Here is a 22,675-nt window from a genome sequence, read left to right on the forward strand (position 1 = left end):
AATTCTTACAGGTTTGGAATGACATGAAGATAAGTGAATGAAGGAAGAATTTTCAACAAATCAAGTTCAATACATGGTATAATACACTGCTTGTCTTGCACTGTAAAAAACTAATTGAACATGCACAGATGTGCACGCTTGTCTTTGCGTGTGGTCCTTATGTACTCTTTTTAAGAAAAACCCACCGGGAACCAGAAACCTTAAGGGGCTTGATGCTGAAGAGCTTTTATTGTTACAGTGACTCAACCAAAACAAACCTCTCCCCTCCGCACATCTATCTGCTCCTCAGCGTTCATATAGAGAGATTCATTCAGAGATGTTCTCACAGACATGTTTCGGGGTCTGCCGCAGGAAGAGGACTCGAAAGAAAGATGGGAGGGGCCGTGGTCCTGTATTCAGCCACTACACACTCCTCTTTCAGGATATTTACACTCCCACACACAGTGATTCAGCTGGCTCTAATCCTTTCCACACACACATACAGTACACACACATACATACACGGCCGCTGGATTAGACTGTCAGACATTCATGACCTAAGCCGGTGGCTAAAGATTCTTTCAAACAAGTAAAAGTGTGCGTGAATCAGCTCAGTGGGTCACAAGCCGAAATTCCATCACAAGTCTGATCTGACATAGCCAAAGAAAAAACAGATGTCATGATTTTAAACTAATCTTGTCAACTTTTGAAGGGCGAAGAGAACGCTTTCTATATCTTGTTGTTGATGATACAGGTCATTCATCCATCAGACTTTCTGAGAATCTAGCCAAATGTGACGGATGCCAGTGTGGACAGGTTACATGAACCCATCATCAAAAATCATGAAGAAACTATATGAAATGAAAAAAATTGAGCCCACACGTTATCTTATAGGGGTCCAAATTTAGCCAGGGCTGCTACAAAAATTGTTACTATTGAATCATTGTTTAAAATGCATAGTAAAACACATATAAACACACATTTCAATTTAGACATAAATAAATATGCGAATTATGAGCGGAATTTGTTTAATATACTTACATGTCACAGTTAATGATATAAATAGCTAAATAACACTTTCAGTCTGCCTACTAACAAGGGGGGGTGTGAGGAGAGCGATATTGAGATATGTGGAGACAAAGAGAGAAAGTGGAGGCTGGGTATGGTGAAGTAGGGGGTGCCAGAACGGGTGAGAGAGAAAGAGAGACAGAGAGAGAGAGTTAGAGAGAGAGAGAGCAGTACAGTAAGAAAATCTTCAAATCTGCCTTGGTATTACATTCTATTTTTAGGAAGTAGGCCAGCAACAGCTAGCAGCCCAGCGAAGGTGCCATGCATACTTGATTATTTTATTTCTTCTTTTCCCCCCAGACACACAAAGGCACACAGACAATTTCAAAAGATGATAAATGTAACAATAGCGTGCCAGAATGCAAATTAACGCTGCCAGGAGAAAATTTTAGTTATTTCTGTTTTGACAGCTGATTGATTGGCAGATGGCAGCCACATTGATGCAACTGTGCCAATGACAACAAGTTTTGGAAACACTTGAAAAAACACCAAAGATGGAAGAATTGAGTTGGACTTACAGTTTCCATACATTCACATTTACTGAAAAAAAGTCACCAAATTTAAATGCAAACAATGCAAAACATTCTGCCAATTTATGTTGCCATATACAATAAAAATCGGATTACTTTAAAAAACATGCAATTCTATAAAATACTGTAATAATTGTGTTTCCATACGTATACTATAATTGACTGAGTTTTAAATGATCACGGCTAGCGAAAATTAATTGGCACGCATGCAGCACTAATTGAAGTTCTGGGTATCAGCATTACGTTCTGTTTGAAATGAAAGTGAATGACACTTGTCAAAACAGTTCGAGTCAGAAAGGGCTCCAACAAGGTAAATTATATGCAGAAGGAGGTGAATGGCTGGTCAAGTGTTTCCCCTCAGCTGTAGACTCAGTGAATATAATTTACTCTCTGCACAAAGGATGTTATAATTGCTTGACCTCACATAGAATCAAGACATGTGATCTGATTACACTTGTTTAGTTTTCGAGGAGCAGCTGTACAATCTATCCACTATACATGAGAAATGAGCTGATATGCATAATATTGTCTGAGATCTGCATTATGCTTCCTGCAACAAACAAAAACAAACAAAAACACTGGTACAGTAGCAACAGATAGTCTGCACTCTAAAACATGATATTCACAAATCTGATAAAAAATCTATTTGTAGATTAAAAGTGCTGTAATAACTTTCTTAAGTAACTTTAATCACAGAGATTCCCAAAAGAAAATAATTTTTAAACAAGTCTGTGCAGGTGATCCAGTGGACCGTTGGGCAAAAGTGCTGTGGGCAACCCATTTTCGCATCCTGACTCGTGGTCCTTTACTGTCTTCTGTATCCCACTCTCTCATCCCATCTTTTCCTGGCTCTTACAGAAAGGAACATAATAAATAAATAATAATATCAAAAAAAAATCTCACATGCCAAAATCAATGTGAGCACCGTTTAATGAACAAACAATGTCAATGTAGTGAACAAACCTGTCAAAGCTAGTGTTCCCATCAAATTAGCCAATTGATTTAGCGGTCAAATGTAAGTGTGCATCATGCACAAATAACTGTATTCGCAAAATATCCAGTCACGTTATATCTTGCATACAAAAAAAATGCTTGTGGCCCCTTTAATCAAATATATCTGAACTGGTGTAAACAGGATTGTGTACCTGTTCCCCACCTGAATGCAGTGAAAGAAACCACTTGACACGTAGGTCTGAAACGCATTAAATGTTAGTGGATACAATACAAGTGTCTAGACTAGATGAATCAGAATAGAAGTGAATCACATTTGTGCTCTGAACTGTGGGATAATCACTTTCCTGGAATAGTAAATCAGATGTTCATGCTGGTCGGTTTGAAGGGGAAAGTCAATGGAGGAATGCTGTTGTGGCACTTACAAAGAACTGTGGATTGAGGCTTGATACATGCATTTCCATAACGCACTGTTTTGTAGTGTGTGATGAGGATACATTCAATCTATTCAAAACAAGGAAAGTTTTCAGTTGTAAGTGTTTTTTAATAGACTGCACATCAACTATGAGATCTTAAAGGGATAGTTCACCCCACAATGAAAATTCTCTCATCGTTTACTCAACCTCATGTCATTCAAAATCTATGTGACTTTCTTTCTTCTGCAGAACACAAAAGAAGATATTTTGAAGAACGTTGGTAACCAAACAACATTGTCCTCCTTTGACTTCCATTGTATTTCTCAAAATCTCTAAAAGTAAGTCATATTTTGAATGAATAAATAGAGAATGTATTTCCGTGCACAACATTGGCTGTATAATTGGCTGAATCTCCTCCATAACCTTTTTCTCTCATGTGCATTGGCCTCACAAGACAAAAGAATCTTTATCTGATCACTGACTGGAGAACTAATGCAGCAGCTGTCAGATCTGTGTGCCCAGACCGTAATGACATCGGTTCCAGAACAGAACAGGTAGCCCGCTCTCTCTGAACGCCCACAGCCTGTGGCTCATTTCCCCTGGGCTTTGAACTGCCCTCACAGTGACCTCTCTCTTGATTTCCCTGTGTTCTCTCTCTCTTTATAACTGGGTATCCTTGGGATTGTGCTCACCCTCATCTTTCTCTCAGAATTAGATTCTCGATCAAAACATGTGAAACTCTGTTTTTGAGTTGAGTTTGAAGCCATTGTAAAGTCCCGGTGACCACCCAGGATGTCCAAATATCTGTAGAAAGCTAAACTGTTAACAGACCCGCTCATCTCAATGACAGACTGCATACAGCTTGCTGTCAATTTTGCTCATGGTTGCTGAATTCTGGCCGGTTTGTTAGCCAATCACCTGAGCTTTAGATGGCATGTGACTTTTTAAAGCTACAGTGAAATCAGATTCTCTTATTTAAGGACATTGCACTCACAGACAGACAAATATAAGTATAAATATTATTTGCAAATAAGGGTTCTAAAAAACAGCAGCGTTAAAAACAGATAATAACATAGCAGTTATGATTATTTACTGTTTATTAAATGTCTATGGTTCTACCACTTGGTGTAACATCTTTAAAATTGTATAGTCACAGACTATATTTTATGCGATAAATACTTATATTTATAAAATATAAATACAAAATCAATTACATTTTTTCGTACAACTGTCTCTTCTGTATAACAGTTTTTATATTTAAGTACACAGATGCATTATTATTTTTATTATTACATACTAAATATTTTATTTCATATTAAAACGTTAAATATTTTCAACAGTAACTATCCATTATCCAACTATCCATTATGGTTTATACTTTTATATTTATAATTATTTAATTAAATGATGTTAATTATATCTTTATATTTATACACATAGCTTTATGCGGATTTAATTTGCAAATCATAATGTAAAATGCAGATGATCATGATTATGTGACCGTACATATGCTTATAAGCAAAAACCGCCTACAGGCTAATGAACTATAGTGGATGGAAAAACTATGTTTACGACGATTAATAAACATACAATTCATTGCACACTGGCATCTTTGTTCAAACTGTTGTTACCACCGTTTTGCATCACCACTCCTGGCCTCTCGTGGCTTATTGCTTTATTCTGCTTCAGATCTGATTTATTCATGACAGAGTCGCGATTCTATTCAGTCGTATGAAAAATCTTTCCTCGAGAGTGAAATATGCGTCCAATTATTCAGCTAAGAAGTTTCGAAATCCAATTTGTTGTACCTGTAAGGCCACATTTACATCAAAATGTATTCGGGAAAACTTTTATTCGGCTGTAACGCGAGACTTTGTGTGAACTGTGCACTGCGGGTACTTCAGACTTTACTGCCAATGTATTTCAGGCTTTGGAGATCATATACTTCAACTCGGGCCAATTAGCGCGGTGGCTAGAAGCCACAAGGCCCCGGTCTGAGCCCGACAGTCTCTGCATGGCCGGCGTGCTGAGGACGCCCACACAGCTCTGCTCTCTGCCTCTCTCTCACACACACAACTGCCAGAGACACACTACTGTTATTCAGCATCGAATTCCTCCCCCTCCTCACCACTACGCCCTCACACACACATACATACACACAGAATTCTGCACTCGATAGGGTGCATGTGAGAAAAAGAGCGAGATGGAAAAGCGAGAAGCCACAGACATGGACACAATGAAAGGCAAACACACAATGTATTTGAAATATGTGTGTGAAGGAGGCAGAAAGTGTGTGAATTCATTGCACGCACGTGTGAGGCTGAAACCAAAGTGGAGCCAATTCGGATTATGAAACTGTGGCGTATCGGCGGAGTAGCAGAATGCGACTTGTCGGCCACAGAGAGTTTGCGTCTTTGCATATCTACGTGAACGTGTGTCAGTGTGGGTAGGTATTTATGTGTTAGTGTATTCGAGTGTTTGGGAGTGCGTGTAGGCGGGCGAGCAGCGCACATCTGTGTTTTTGTGTGTTTGTGTGCAAATGTATCTGTGAGAAAGCATGCGTGTGTGTGAGAGTGGGCAGAGTTCTAGCGCTTGGGTGTGTTTCGGTGTGGGTGGGGGGTATCTGGCATCCAAAGATAGAGATTGAGACTCGGAAGCGTCTGGCTCTGCCTGTCCAAGATTTCCCAGCAAACTTTCCCATGGCTCCAGTGTGAAGTCAGGGGTCATTGCTCACTTTGGTGAAGATGATTTTCCATAGATAGACTTCTGACGGTTGACTGAGTCCGCTGCTACGATGAGCTCTCTTTATGTAAATACGAGATCTAAAGAATCAAATTGAATCATTGTTTTGTCATTAAAGGTGCTCGTGTCATTTTTCGGAGGATCTATTGACAGAAATGCAAGATGATATGCATAACTATGTTTTCAGAGGTGTATAAATTTATAAAGTATATAAGCTATCTCCTTCGGGAGAGAAGCGAAAATGCAACGACAACTTTGTCAGCCACCGTAGTGCTCAAAAGGTGAACTGGTCCGTTGGTGGCAATTCGCAAAGCCGACTGTAGATGCTGCTAAATATCATAGACTGGACCTTTAAGCCTTGTTCTGAGATGCCCAAAAGCAAGAAATCCTGATTACAGTATAGACATATATCATAAATTATACGCAGTGAAAATAATTTTAGGCCTCAACTTTTTGGTTCTGAAAATTATTGAATTGACTCAATTGCAAATGATCATTTTTGGAATCAGAATGTTCCTTTAATGTACACAAGTTTAACTTAGTCAAAAAACATGAAACTAGTCACTACAAAACTTTAAGTCGAGGCCTGAATTTTCTAGAATTGTGTCAAAGAGAAAAAAAACTGTTTGGTAAATAGTTTGTTCACAAAAGTGTTCATACCTCCTAAGTTTTACTTTGTTTTCTGACAGATTGGCACACGCTCCGAGTCTCAAGTTCAAGTTCCAATCGTTTTTGCTGGACTGTAGGTGAAATGTAACTTCCCAATAGAGTACATCAGGGATGATGTGTTTTTGTAGGCTAACCCAGAAGTTAGCGCCGCACTGGTTGCCTCGACGGAAATATATGCATTTTCCCATACACTTTTGGAAGATTGCGAAAAATACGATTTGTGATAAACAAAGGTTTATGATGTTAACACATTTGAAATAAACAGACTGAGTAGCTGGATTTCAACGTCACCACCACCAAGCCTCCGACAACTTGTTCAAATGTAAATTAAAACGTGTTCCCTAGTTATTACTTCATGAATGAATCCCCATCTTTGTTTGTAGAGATTTGTGTCCATGTTGCATTATTTGTGAGATGCATATGCGTAATGACGTCTAACATTCACGCCAAAGGTAGTAGGGCAATTCATTTTAATCCCTTCAGCTGTTTTTTTAAACAACGGTTAAAATACAACTCAGTTGGAACGATCATTTATAAAATGAAGGCAAATCTGAAAATCTGTGTTCTAGTCTAATTTTGTGGATTTTTTAAGCATGTCCCCTCATGTCCGATGAGAGTGTAAATAGAACACTCACTCACTTCCTGTTTGAGAGTAAATGTTTATTGTGTGTGTTTGTCAATGAATGGGTGTATGTACATGTGAGAAAGGAACTGAAAGGAGAATTCCAAAAAAACGAACTTGGCGTGGGACGTTGAGAGGAGTGCTATAGCCTATGACCCCAGAGCGCCACACACACACAGTTAAATGCGCTGGAGAATCATTGGCCTGTGTGAAGGGCAAAGAGGAAGGGGAGTGTGAACGGATGTTCCTAAACAAGTAAAGTATTTGAAAAATCATTTTAGGACTAGAAACGGTTTTATTGTTCAATATTATTGAAAATCTAACCCACAAGAGGTTGAGCATTTCAGTGATGTTAGAAAACGGAAAGTGTTATGCACAATATTTGATAAATCAGTGAGTTGTTAAGAGATATGAATATTATAAAAAGATATATGAATAAATATTAAGATGTATCAATTAAAAAAACTCATGGTTCGGTCACAAATGGACTCTTTTGGTTTAACCAATACTGAATCAAAGCTACGATATCATAGTGAAACGGTTTATTTAATGTTTATACGAAATCGAAAAACGGATTACTCATAGTTGTCTCTGCAGATGAAGCCATGATAGGAGAAACAGTGTAACATCAAAACTGAAAAAATATATACTTAAGCCCTCAATATGAAATTCTAAATGAATTCAAAATAAATCCTGAACACAAAACCGTATGTACTGTAGCTCTTGCAATGAGCAAGACATTTCCAGAACTGAAAGTAGATAAATGACTGGTCAGGTCCATATGACCCAAGCTTTGAAAAATCTATGTAGAATATCAACAACTTGGATCAAACCAGTTCAATGGCATTCTTGACACTTTCAAATATAGAGACCACAAGGATCACGTGAATACACTGAAGAAAGTAAATTGTATGTTTACAGGGAAATCCTGCAGAAACCAGATTGATAACAAGCAGGAGGGAGACCACGATCAAGAAAGCAGGAATGAGATGAAGTCAGTCAGTATGAGCAACATTCACACAGAGCTCACAGGGGGCTATAATAACGTGTCAGTGACTATAATTTCATATATGATTAAATTTCACCCTAATTCCCTTATTTGCTACGGGGATTGAGCGGTGTAATCCTGCAGTTTGAACACACAAGCTTCCCAGAGTGCATTGCCCCGGGGAACTCCTGTCACACATCAAGGTGGCTTTGCTCGTGTGATGAGCTCACCGAATCACGGCGGGGAGTAGATAAACTGAAGGATTTAAATTCTCAGATCGGGTGGAAAGAACTCATCTAATAAGAGAATGAAAGGAAAACATGTCCGAGTTACATTTTAACCCTGAAATGGGAAGACGAAATAATGATATTATATTATGCATTTTTATATTGTTATCAAGTCAATATATTGTTTAATTTATATTAATATATTACAAAAATGGGAAGTACATCCTATATATTTAATACCATATATATAACTAACTAGCATATCCATATATAACTATATAGCAAACTGTGTTCGCCCACAGGAAAAAAATCCCCAAAATGATGGCAATACACGCAGAGGTGTAAAACTGTAAATATAATTTACAACACAGCATTTTGGGTTGAAACAACCTAATTTACAACCTAACTGTTGTGTCTGTCATTTTTGTACCCAACCCTGGGTTAAAAGTAACCCTGCATTTTTAAAGTGAATTGAAATTCATATTATGATGTGAAAAAATTAATATCATAATTTCTAATTCCTTTCTTTTTATCTTGAGGTAAAACAGGACCCTGACATATTGTAGATGGGTTTCATATTTTAAGTACACTTGGCTACCAACAAATCCATCAATACATTTACTATACAACCAAATAGCATCATGCATTATGTTACTGTACGTGATGCTTTGCGAATTACCTCTGTCGTTGATTTGCAGGTGCTTAAATACCACCAGCCGAATATAGAATATGAACCGGTCCTTCAAATAACCCTGTCAAATGCAAGGTGACACAGCACCAAACACACATTTCTGCCTGCCTGTCCAAGTAATTATGCACTGCCAACTCCCTAGAGTCAAACTCTGCATCCAATATTCCTCACAAAGGACTTAAGGGCTACAGCATGGGCGTGTGCTCAGCCCACGTCTTCCTGTGTGTTTCTGGGCACCGCCTACAGTTAAACACAATAATGACCAATGTCCCTCCCACCCCTGCACACACACCATGTTAATGAACCGTAATCACTTCTTTGGGCCCCTGGTGGACCTGGCTGTGTGGGTGGGGCTTCTAGCACAAGTAGAGTCTGATTGCCGCCCACCTTCTATTTTCTGCACAGCATGCCTAATGAAGACTGAACCTAGCAATGCCGAATCTTTAATAAAGAAATGAGAATTAAAGGATTAATGGAGAGTCATCCCACCCTGAAACCCAGACATTGATAGCTGTCCCTATCATTATTTAGTGCGGAGTAAAGATTTGATCTTCCAAAGTTCAAGTAGTTCACCAGTTGATATATGTATCAGTGTAAAGAAATAGATTCAAATGTCAGGGAACGTCAATAACCTCAAATCAAGGCTCTTGAGTGTCTCACGATTAATTGTCATATGCCTGTCTTGTCAAGAGACACGGTGTCGAAGACCAATGAGTTTTGAACTTCTCATATCGTGAGTGATGGGTGAGTCAATTTGAGAATTTGATTGAACTGTTCCTTTAAGGAGTCTCATTAATATAGCAATGTTGTAAAAAAAATGTAGTCTCAGACTTAAAAAAAAGTCTTGTTTTATAGCTTTAAGTCATCAAAATAATTTGACTTAAGCAAAACCTTCCTTTTGGTCTCCATTTAATCTCATTTGCGATGTTTTTGCATTTGCTATTTTTTATGAGTGGGCTTAACCCCCAAACCCTGTAGGAAAAGTGAGGAAAATCACTAATCGAATGACTAACTGTAAAACAAGCAGAATTAATTTAAAGAACAACATTAGCATGAGCACGAAAACATTCAAATATTCCCTCAAGTAAAAACTCCTCTTCAGCTCACTCATATGCGCTGCTTATAACTCCAGCAACAAAGCAAACAAGAGGTGACGCTGATTTTTTTAATGACCCAAGACAGTGAGAGTCTCAGGAATATAACAACTCTCAATACGCTCAGCTTTAAGGAGCAGATGAAATCATACAGCGTTACATATTTTCCAAGACGCTCTCTATCTTAAGATGGAATCGTCTCCGTTCGTGTTTGATGTTTACCAGACGGCAATTAAAAACGAGCTCTGCTGACGATTGGTCCGCCCCACTCATCCACCCACTTACAGAGAGACTCATGATTCTTCTCTTGTCAATCACCACGCTTGCTCTCTGCAGCCTAGCAGCAGCCTACCATCCTATCCCCCTTTAGGAAACAGGAATGGAAAAGCATAAACAAGAGTTAAAAAACAACCAATCTCCCAACTCGCAAAACAAAGATAAAAGAACGCAAGCGTGCCACTAAATATGACACAAATGACTGCAGAACACGCACGCCTTCACATTTGTGAATAATAATAAAACAAAAGTCCCAAAGGGATATGATAAAGGTTTTTACCTTGTATTTAGACCAATTTAGATCAAAGTCTAGAGGAATCTAAAACTTTAACCACATTTGTAAATAGTCAAATCAAAACTAGTCCTATAGGACCTGATGCATACACACAAATTTGCGTACATGGTTTTCAACACACATATTGAAATGTATAAAAAACAAACTTAAAGTGTAAATATGTACACATCCACACTCTTGACTGCACATACACATACTTTCAGAATTAAATCTACGCAAAGTTTTAAACATGACGGCCCCTGGTGTGTCCCAGACAACGTTGCAGCGTTACTGAATGTGGTAAATATCTAACAAGGATCCAAATGAAAGAAAAAATCTTATCAAGGTCAGCTCCGAGCACTTTCATGGGACAGAAAGTATTTTAAGACCCCGAAAGCTTCATTCTCCTCCAAAGTTCTACAATTATTTTGGGTGTAGGACGAGATTAAGTGCACCAACATAAGGCCCATATATGTGGGTGTCAGATTTTAGCCCACTAATCACAAGCTCAGAAGTTCCTTTCTGATTTGGAGAGGCGTTTGTCCATGAAATAAAAATCATTTCCAAACTTCTTTTTGAAATAGACTTTTTGTCAAGTTGACAAGTTAACGAAGGCTGTTCCAAATTCATCTGGAAAGTTTATACCACACTTTACACTACAGAGGTTGCTACTTTACATTGTAGATATACTTTATATACTTACCTAGTACTGAATCTATGTTTATACTGTATAGACAGAAGAGAACTGGCCGGGCCCACCTGAGCATGATGCTTAAAGGAGCAATGTAGAGATACAAGCAGCATCTAGTGGGGAGGTTGCGAATTGCAACCAGCGGCTCACTCCACCAACCCTTCCTTTTGAAGCTCTACGTTGGCTGAAAAAAGAATTATGATGTCGTCATGCTTCACTTCTTTGCCAAAGGAGATAATGTATTTTTGTCCTTTAGTGCTACTGAAAAAACAACATGGTGAATTCATAGTTATGTATATCAAATTGCATTTCTGTCAGTATATCCTCAGAAAAACACACACTGGATCTTTTAATGTAAATTTCTATACTAACTTTCAATGTAATGTTTTGAAACTCACTTTAGTATGCTTACAAATATAAATTATTGTCATGTACAAAAAATATTTATATTAAGATCATCTGAATGCGCATTGAAAAAATATTAAAATGTACTTAGTGTTTTAATTGTTTTTATTTATCTTCTGAATTTTGTTATAGCAAAAAAAATATTTAAATGTAATAATGCAATGTAAAGTAAACCAAATTTAGAATGACCTTGTTTTGTAACAACGTTCATGCAATGATGAATGATCATAATCAGATAAACTGTGTTGTTTAACAACATCAAAAAACAGGGACTTTCTGTATTTTACCAAAAACCACAAAGCCTTCCTCCAGCAAACACATTTTCTTTTCCCCTGTGGGACATGACCGTACGTCTACAATAGCAGTTAAAGATAAGCCTCATTGCAGCTTAAAAGAACATGCACACCTACCACACCTAACATTGTTATTAAAAACAATATTGCATTACTGCATTTCAAAAGAAGGTGAAGTAATATTTGGGCGTTATTTTTCATAAATGCAAAATACAAACATTCTTCCCAAAACAGTTTTTTATTAAAGAATATCTGGGTAAATAAGGTTAGAATCCTTTCTAGGAACCAAAATGACAGCATCTGCATTAGTCAGATGCTTGCTGACTCCATCCAAGCGTAAGTGACAGTGGGTCTGAGCCTGGCGTGGGTGTGCCTGTCAGGAAAAGCCGCTGTTGTCTCTGCATCCTAGAGAAATGAGAAAGCAGTCGCCTGCTGTGTCTACGCCCACCGCAAAAATCCCCCTTCCATTTCAAAGGGTGAAGACTGCACAGAGATGACATTTTCATCTGGTCTCCTATAGATTTGGGTTTAACGTTTTCTTCCCACAGATTATCTGTGTCTTTGGTTCAAACCTGTGTTCGCAAGACGTTTTATTATGAAGAATTTCACGCCAGATTGTCCCACATTTGCACAATGTATCAGTAAACAATAATGAATTCAGTGAAGTAAATAAAATGCCCATTAATAGCTCTGCAACAAAGAACCCTGCAAAACAGTAATACATTTTTTTATATAATGCTTTAAATTATAAATAAACGGCTTTATTGTGTTTTTAGGGAATGATTTAATTTTGGTTGATTATAATTTGCTTTTCCCATTCATGATAATGACTTCAAGAATAGATCGATTTAAGAACACTTCTTTTGGATTTGCTTGCATGTTCATAACTAAACACAATGGCTATGGTCTGCATGGCATGCTATGACTACATTATATGCATACTATGCATGATATGCTATATTTCTGTATGCAAAAATATCTATTTCTTCAATACAATAAAACATTTTATTGCTGTTTACCGTTAAACCATTACAATTTCCTATATGCTGTCGGTTTTAGGACTATTCTAGTATGACTGAATGGTGTTATATTGATTTATTTGCTCCAGATATCATCCAACCAATAACCAAACGCAGCAGCCCTCCTCACAGACCATTGAAGTTTTATTAAAACCAATAAAATTCGCATGTTTAACCATTAAACATTATAATTCTGTGATATCGTTTTTTTAAATCAGGGATGTGATAAAGTGGGATTCTATACATTTTGTTTAAAACATCAATGAGACAATCTGAAAAGAACATACTAAACAGCGCAGTAGGCAAATTTGTAGGCAGACCTGACTAATCGAAGCCTGATACATATAATTATCCTCCATTTCTTGAAATTTTTCAACTCCATTTTCATAAGGCTTTGTTAGTTGTACATTTTTTTGTATTTATAGAGACTACAATCTTTATGCATGATGGATGAAGAAATTTTAGCATCTTCAATGTCGTTGACTCTGAATCTGTTAGTCAGGTCTGAAACAGAGGAAAGCCACCGAATTTGAAAGCGAAAACATTAGCTTACCTTAGCCGAAGCTAACCCGGTTAATCATTTACCCGCCGACTCGAAGTGATCTGTCTGTTTAACACGAATAATGAGGAATGTGAATGTTTTTATACACATTTTAATTATAGTATGGGCTGGCTGGCGAAGTGTAGAAGGAAACAGGGATTATTCATACGCAGGTAAATATTTGCATGGCATGCTAAATAGACAGCAACATACACGTAAACATTATAAATAGTGTTAAACACTGACATTTTATGTAACTTTTGTTTTTATTGTATTTGTGTATCTTTGTCCCAGTGGTTATTCGTGAAGATAATATAGATTTTAACTCTATAAGTCTTGATGTAACGTTCATAACAACTCGACTTTGACTTGTAACAGGCTCACTTTATCAGCCATATTGAACATACACCTTAACTACGTTAATCTAAAAGATATGAACATTATGATTAGGTGATAGATTGCAGATAAATGTTTTCTTCATGTTGTGTCGTAGCTCAAACCTATCAAGTTCCCTACCTAGACACCATGTGTAGGCTTTGCAGTATGAGGCACCGTTTAGGGTTTAAATCAAACTGCGCTTATGGATACATATATAAAAGCGTGCATACACATATATACATTGCTCACATATACATGTATACTTCTGGATGTTCAAGCAAACACATATGAAAATCATGTGCGCACTAATGTGAAATCCATACCAATACATCTTATGTTAGTAATGCATGCATATACACTTTTTCGCGCATGCATATAAACTCGATGTGTGCAAACACACCTATACAATACTCGCACAAACATATAAACTCTGCATACATATACATCTATAAAACACTCGCACATACATACAAACTTTAGGTACACATACATCTACAAAACACTCCCACATCCATACAAAATATGACACGCTTAGTTTGCATAGTGATTGCATATATGGATGTGCCTGAACTTTTCAGTGTAAACGGAAGTCTCTTCTTCAAAAATACCCATTTGAGAGTAAATTTATATTTTCGTGATTTTCGATTTATTTGACATCTAAATCAACAGACCCATGATGTAAGGATTGAAACTCAGTGCGTTTGATTGTTATATCTTAAGACGGATCCGCGCTGGTGAGACAAGAATATTGTTAGCCTGAATATAATTAAATGTTTATTCTTTATTCGCAATAAAAATCTGCTTTAAATATTCTGTTGAAGTCATTGGTTATTTATTTAAATATCTAAAATGTCTGATGTTGAGGTTGACCTACACACAGTGTAGTTTTATTCTAAATAATATAAATCAGCTACTTCAGTAATGAAAACGGAGTTAATAGGCGAAAATAATTATATAATGCATTGATTTCATCCTCCATATTATGTGTGATGATTTATTTTACTTATTTTAATTAGATTAGACAGGCGATGGATAAAAACACAGCATGGATGTATTGTGTAGTGAGGCCAAACTGACCCGAGAAAAATATTTTAGGCAAACGTTCTGGGAACGTTTCTTTCCCAGAAAGTTTTTTAAAGTTTTGTTTTTGGTTATCTTTACGGAAATGAAACGTTAGGTTCATGGTTTCTATAACGTTAGAGTAACGTCCCAGAAAGTTATGGGAACCAGAAACTAACGTTCTATTAACGTAAAGAACTTAACTTTCTTGGATAACCAAAAACGAACGCTAGAAAATAACGTTCTGGGAACCAAAAACTAACGTTAGGGGAACGCTGGGAACTTAAAATTGTTAGCTGGGTTGCACAAGCAAAGTACTGATAAATGTTAAGGCTATTATTGCTCTCAGATTCATGCTGATTTAAATGAAGAAGACTTCCGTTTACACTGAAATGCTTTCCGTTTACACTGAAAAGTTGGATTTACACTGGATTACACTGGATTTCACATTAGTGCGCACATGATTTTCATATGTGTTTGCTTGAACATCCAAAACTAAACATGTATATGTGAGCAATGTATATATGTGTATGCACGCTTTTATATATGTATTCATAAGCGCAGTTTGATTTAAACCCTAAACGGTGCCTCATATTGCAGACTGTACCATCACATCGTATATGTTTGAACAATGAAACATTTTTCTATAAAATCAATAATTCTGTGTTCTACAGACTGTACGTATGTGAAAGGGGACAGTGCACACTCATATTCTGGCAGTAGATGCTTTTGTTACAGCCCTGGTACTGTCATCAAATGGAAAGACTGCTGGTCCACCTTCAAGGTAAAAATACGACAACCTGTAATCTCATTACATAAATTACGTTACTCATCCTGAGCTTCTTTTGGCTGGAGGGAATGGGGAGGATGCATAGATGTGTCCTAAATCTCATCATACTATCCGACCGTATACCTTAGTTTCACTTATGCTGTAGTGCCCATAATGCAATGGTGACTGCAGAACTAAAATTCATTTTTATACTCATCATTCACATTTTTAAATATGGTTGATTTTAAAATAAATCATATCTACCAAAAGGGATAATTGGATTGTTTATTTCACCCATCTGTTCCCTTGGTGCAAAAATGCTGGCCAAATTGGATGGGTCTCATATTAACACATATGACCAAGACTCAAATTCATTTATTTTTTAGGATCTTGAAACTCTCCCAAAACGAAATGAATTTAACGGTGTTAATTCTTGTTAACAGTTTTTTCCAAACTCTGCAATTATTTTTAATTATGCTGAACAAATTTACTACACATGACAAATAAACTAAACTATGCATTTTGTCTTTTGTTTTCAAAGTAAAACACGGAATATAAAGTACGTAGTGATGTAGATATGGCATATTATATAGAGAAGTGGGAATGAAGAGCCTTTTAATGCTTGCTAAAGTCCAAAATCGAACCCCTTTTATTCATAGGTGAACGTGACTAGCGACGAGAATGTCTTCATCCTGTTTCCCATGAAGACCAGAAATTGTCAGCATCCGGATGATTTCCTTTCAGTAACTAATTGCTTTGTTGAGCACTATTGGCCATCCACGATCCAAAGAGAGAAAGCTCTGGATATTCCTTTGGTTAATGAAGATGTCTGTTTCATGACCAAATCACCTAGAAGCAACACTGAGTACACACTGCATGTGTCACACAAAAGTAAGCATCACTTATGTCTTATAAATAGTGCATTGCAGTGACACAGAAATCAAATTGTTTCTTTTTTGTTCACAGGGTTAAATAAAATGCGCTTCCTGCTTTTTATCTTTGGACTCGTGCTGTTTTTAGGAGCAGTATCCCTATGCAGGTAAATCAGAGTTTGTAGTTAGTTAGTAATAATTCTTCTGATGTAGTAAAAACTCAGACTCTGAATCTCTGATCGAGAGTATTTTGTAAACATTTCTTCTTTTAAGTGATACTTCACCCGAAAATGAAAATTCTGTCATGATTTACTCATCGTCAGATTGTTCCAAACCTGTATAAATGTCTTCATTCTGCTGAACGCACAGGAAGATATCTGGAAGATTGTCACATCTCATTCCCCATTGACTCCTATAGTATTTATTTTCCCTGCTATGGCAGTAAATGGTGGATAAGATCTGACATTCTTCTCAATTTCTTCCTGTGTGTTCAATTGGAGCGTGAGTAAATGATGACAGAATTTTCATTTAAGGTAAGGTATACTTTATTGTCCCTGAGCGAATCCCCTGCATTACATAAAAAAACCATCCACATAAACCTTAATCATAAGTAATACAATCTAGTGACATATAAAATAATAGAAACAGTTAATTTTGGGTGGAAGTATCCCTTTAATATAACCTTATATATTGTAACACACTTCCTTGTATGAAATAATCTTGTGAAAGTCACAAGCCACAGAATTATTTGCACTGCCTCACGTCATTCCAATCCCTCATGTTCTTGTTATATTTGTAGAACAATACAGATACAATATTCATTTAGGCGAACTGTTTCTTTAAGAGAACCTGATCCAGTCTTCATTCATTCCAGGAGCTCTCTGCTTTTCTACACCACCGGAGTTTCATTGGGAATCATCGCCATATTTGTCTTTCTCATGCTTATCTTCAGAAACTTCGTACCGAAGGTGCACAATGCTTCTCTCATTGTTACTCAAGAAATTTCAATCAAGCAGTGTTTTGTTCAACTCCTGTCAGCACAGTGTTACTTTATTATTTCTGTTATGAAAAGGAAGTATCGTGTTTCTTTGCACTGGTCAAACATGTGGAGGATTTGTTTATTTAATTTTTTCTATATTAGTGATGCCCAATAGAACTGGATGATATAACACAGATTTTGAAAGCTGAAAGGCTTGCAGGATGTAATTGTTCTGTAAAAGGATGCTTTGTTTTGAATCCATTGTAGTCTTTAAATTGAAGATGTTCAACGCAGGAAAGGAACATTTGTGTTATATCCAATTTTTACAATAAACTTTGTTTTAGTGCAGGTTTATAAAAAGTAATCCTAGGTATTGTGCCTGATGAACATCTGAATAGTCAAACTATTGACTATCTAATGACAGTTGGTATTTTTTTTAAAGCTGTAACAGTGATTTAAGTATCTTTGTAGTGACTCTTTTGTAATGCTTTTATCTATGCCAGTTTAATATGCAGAGACAAACCGCATAAGCCATTCAAAAATTTTCCTGAGAACTGAGAATATTGCTCTGTTTATTAAAGGATGAATGAGAGATTAATTGACAGACCACAGCTTCGGGACAGATCTCAATATCAAACTTTTTGTTCGCAGCAAGGGCTGTTCCTGGTGTGGTTGGGTTCGGGGTCGAGTTTTTCCTACATGGGGATCCAGCAGGTGTTAAATGATTGGGATGACATCGTAACCGAACATTGGATGGAATTGCTGGGTAACCAAGCAACCTTTTTCTGTATTTTATAACCTTATTTTCCCTGTGTTGCTCATCTTCCCATCAGTCAATTAGATAAAACTGTCTGTAAGACTTCCACATTGATGTTTTAAAGGTACCTTTGTACATCTACAGCGTTCGTTCTGCAAGCCTGCCGAATGCTATGAGGTGCATGTTAATTTGCTTGACATATCCTCCAAACAATACTGTAATTATTATACATGTCATTTTGACAGATTATCCTTCGACACACTCATCGTCTATTCCATCATCCGAAATGCTCGCATTTAACAAGCCAGCATTTTACAATAACAGACAAGACCAGGCTGACTTTTACCTTTTATATTATGCATACTGTCTCAGTTAGCATTATATTATGAGGGCCAAGTATTTTGAATGCTCTAATGACTGCCTCTTGACTGTCAATAGAGTCTATTCTCTGCCAAATCAATTTCCCTCTTCAGGCACTTACAGTATGTAAATGCATCAGTATTTGAATGTGGTAAAAACCACAAGCATATTAAGATAAAGGGAAAGCGGGAGAGGGGATCCTGGATCATTGATTACTATGCACACAACAAACAGCTTTTCAAGGATTAGTCATAGATACTGTATTCTTCTCGTTCTTTTTACTGTTGTCTTTGTTCCATACTAATATAAAAAAATATATTTTATTACATTTATATTTTAGCGTTGTTTCTTTGGTCAGTAATTTCTGTATGTTTGTTATAAATACAGCTGTGGAAAAGTTTCATTTTTCATCCAACAGCAATGTGAAAGACCGACAGCATGACAAGACACATGAAAACTGTGATAAAAGTCCAGGTTAACACATACAAAAATTATTGTTTAACTTTTTCTAAATATATGTATCATTATTAATATTGTATAAAAGCGAAAATCAACATTTTTTTTGCAGTATTTGAAGTCTGAAAAAATACACAAGATTTTCTGTTATTTCGACCTGTTTGTCCAGTTTTCATTTTCTGCAAATAAATAAAAATAGAAACAATATTTTTGATTGAAATTTGGAAGAAATATTGTTAGAAGTTCACAACAAAAATGTTAATTATACCTAAACATACCTATAAATCAGAAAAACTGATTTTGAAATGGGCTCCTACTCCACGGCTGTATATCAAGTATTTCAAAGGTTTATTCTTCGCTTAGATTTAAAACTGGTCCAAAGTTATTCTGTCATTTTGCTTGTTGCATGCAATCTCTTTGGAATGATGTCATTTCCTTTTGTCCGCAGGATATGTGTTGATATCAGGCCTGGTCAGCTTTGCTGTATGCTACAAACTCGGACCTATCACCAACAAACACACCTTAGGCTTCATGACCTTGTGTATGCAAGCAGTAGGCATTGTGTTGCTTTATCATGGGATCAGTTATCCCACAGCGTTCTACATACTGCTTACTTTACTGTTGTTCAGGAAGATTCTGCACTTTGTCCGGAGCATCCTGGTGGGAATGTTCAGGTAAGAACCGCGATTTATGTTTTAAAGAATAGTTCTTATAACAATTAAGATTCTGTCATCATTTATTCACCCTCATATCATTCAAAACATGTATATGACTATATATTTTGAGAAATGTTTCAGTGGTTTTGTGTCCGTACAATGGAAATCAATGGGGGACAATGTTGTTTGGTTACCAGCGTTTTTCGGAATATTTTTTTGTATTCTGCCAAAGAAAGTCATACAGGTTTGAAATGACAAGAGGGTGAGTAAATGATGACAGAATGTTTTTTTGGGGGGTGAGCTATCCCTTTGAGTGAGAAATAGTTTGATCACAAACAATGTAAGTAATAACTCTCTTCCTTCAGGCTCTTCTGCTTTTTACCGTGCTTGTTCGGGAGGAAGAATCGACCCAGAAACAGACTGCTGACTGAGGAAGAGTACAGAGAGCAGGGGGAGAGACACACTAAAGCCTGTTTGGATGAACTGAGAGAGCACTGTAACAGACCTGGGTTTCCTGCATGGGACACTGTGCTGAGGGTCAGATCACCACAAATGTAAATACCTTTAAAATCAGTTAGAGTTCTGTTAGTTGATAAATAAAAAATGAAATGGATAAATATTAAAAAAAAAAAATGTTGTCTAAAGCTATACATAGATTATTTTGTAGAAATCCCTGCAAGAAAATATGATGAATCCAGGATATTGCAAAGCATCCAAATAACTAGGCATAAAGGGACAGTTCGCCCAAAATTTTAACTTCTGTCATCACCATTTATTCACCTTTATATGACTTTCTTTTGTAAAACTCACAAAAGAAGATATTTTAAAAAATATATTTTCTTTTGTTCATACAATGGAAGTCAGTGAGGGGAATTGTTACCAACATTCTTGAAAATATCTTCTTTTGTGTTCTGGAGAAGAAAGAAAGTTATACAGGTTTGAATGACATGAGGGTGAGTAAATGATTTAAGAATTTTCATTTTTGGGTGAATTATGCCTTTAAAACTGTACAATATTTTAAAGGGATAGCTCACCCAAGAATAAATATTCTGTAATCAGTTACTCACCCTCTTGTTATTTCAAACCTGTGCGACTTTCTTTCTTCTCCAGAACACAAAAGAAGATATTTTCAAGAATGTTGGTAACAATTCCCCTTTTTTCCCGCAGAAGACAAAAGAAGATATTTTAATGAATGTTGTTAACTGGCCCCCATTCACTTGCATTGATTTTGTGTCCATACAATAGAAGTGAATTGGGACCAGTGCAGTTCGGTTACCAACTTTCTTTAAAAAATATTTTTATGTTCTGCGAAAGGAAGTCATACAGGTTTGAAATGACAAGAGGGTGAATAAATGATGAAAGAACTTTTATTTTAGGGCGACCTATCACTTTAAAGCAAGTAAACTAACCCCTACTGTAATAAAAAAAATGCTAAAACAATATTTTTTTTGAAAAACTGTTCCTTAAAATGAAGATATTAAGTATAGGTGAATCCTCAGCTGTCATTTGCACCTCTCTTCAGGTTAGCAGAGTTTTTGCGCAGCGGCTGCCATGTCACTCCCGAGGAGCTTCAGAGTTACGAGAGTCATTATGGTCTTGGAGGGGAGTATCACGAGGGCATGCTGTTTAACAGCAGCTCCAGCGATGGCCAGATTGCAGAGGAGGAGAGCAGCCATGAAGAGCTGCAGCAAAACTATACTCCGACCCCTAACAACCTCCCCGGACCCTCTGAATGCACCCCGTCTGTTTGCCCGTATCCCCCTGTAAACTACAGCCCTCAGCCAGAGCCCATGGATGCTGAAGACCAGGACTTCTTCTGATTGATTCATTTTTATATTAGATTTTTATATCTTTTAATCCCTAATGTCATTAAGAAACCATGACTTTAAGAAACTTGAGTCCGAGAGGAGTGTAAAATAATTTTTCATGCATTTGTGTATTTAAAAATGATGGATAGCGGTGGACTTCAATTTCTATTCTTACTCACAAGCGATACAGAAGTATTTCCCAGTCCTGGTCCTGGAGGCCCCATTTCAATGTTTTCCCTTGTTGACAGCACCAAATGAATTATATCTGACTTGTGAGATTAGTAAAACACATTTGTAACGTGTTTTGTTCGGGTATTCCAGAATCATGATTTGGAAACACTGTCATACAAAGTTGGGATTTATTACCACTGTATTGTACTTTTATGTTAATTTAAAAAGCTGTTTATCTCAGGTATATAAGACCATCTGGACAACCTAGTACTTACTAATACGTTTTTTTAAAACAGTTAAAAAATGACTCATGAGCTATAGTGATAATTTGTTATGTAAGGAAACACTGCCTTCTAGTGTCTGGTGAAGTTATAGTTCACCTAAATTTTTTATCATTTCTCACAATCATGTTCCAAACCTGTATAAAGTTATGAAAGATACTGTCAAGACATAAAATGATATAAAAGCACCATGTATGTATAAAAAAGTCAATATGAGCTTAGTGCTATTGACATCGCTGCTTCTACATTTCAGCACATCATAAATTCTTCTTAAACTAAACTTGTATGCTACAGTCACACAGGTTTGGAAATAATGTAAGAGTACATTTAAATTTGAGTGATCTGTTCTGTTCACAGACATACAAACCTGCATTGGACCAAGAGTGAATGTTCATGTATGAAAATATTTGATGTTTTTATAAACTGTAAATTTGACTTAGTTTTTACTTATTCTTATATTGTTATTTTAATTAAAGACAAATGCCTCTTAGAAGTCTCAGTAAGAAACTTGTGTTGCCGTGTCACATGTAAAACCTTTTTAAGGGTCATTCATACACAAAAATGCAGATATACATTCCACATGTAGTGCAAATTGAAATACTGTCCCAGGTTTTCCCACCTTGACCCTACAGATGACGATGCGTGTTAAACAG

General features: G+C 36.6%; 1 protein-coding gene across 1 annotated transcript; it reads left to right on the forward strand.

The window, feature by feature from the left end:
* Positions 1–13,439: 13,439 nt before the first annotated feature.
* On the forward strand, positions 13,440–22,598 carry nemp2 (nuclear envelope integral membrane protein 2). Its single transcript, XM_056754875.1, has 9 exons — positions 13,440–13,649; positions 15,588–15,697; positions 16,342–16,573; positions 16,649–16,721; positions 17,429–17,522; positions 18,185–18,299; positions 19,555–19,780; positions 20,128–20,316; positions 21,285–22,598. Exons 1-9 carry the CDS (start codon positions 13,559–13,561, stop codon positions 21,580–21,582), a joined length of 1,428 nt encoding a protein of 475 aa, XP_056610853.1. The 5' UTR covers positions 13,440–13,558; the 3' UTR covers positions 21,583–22,598.
* The last annotated feature ends 77 nt before the right edge of the window (positions 22,599–22,675 follow it).

Source organism: Triplophysa dalaica, chromosome 8 (genome assembly GCF_015846415.1).
Source record: "Triplophysa dalaica isolate WHDGS20190420 chromosome 8, ASM1584641v1, whole genome shotgun sequence".
Lineage (NCBI taxonomy): Eukaryota > Metazoa > Chordata > Actinopteri > Cypriniformes > Nemacheilidae > Triplophysa > Triplophysa dalaica.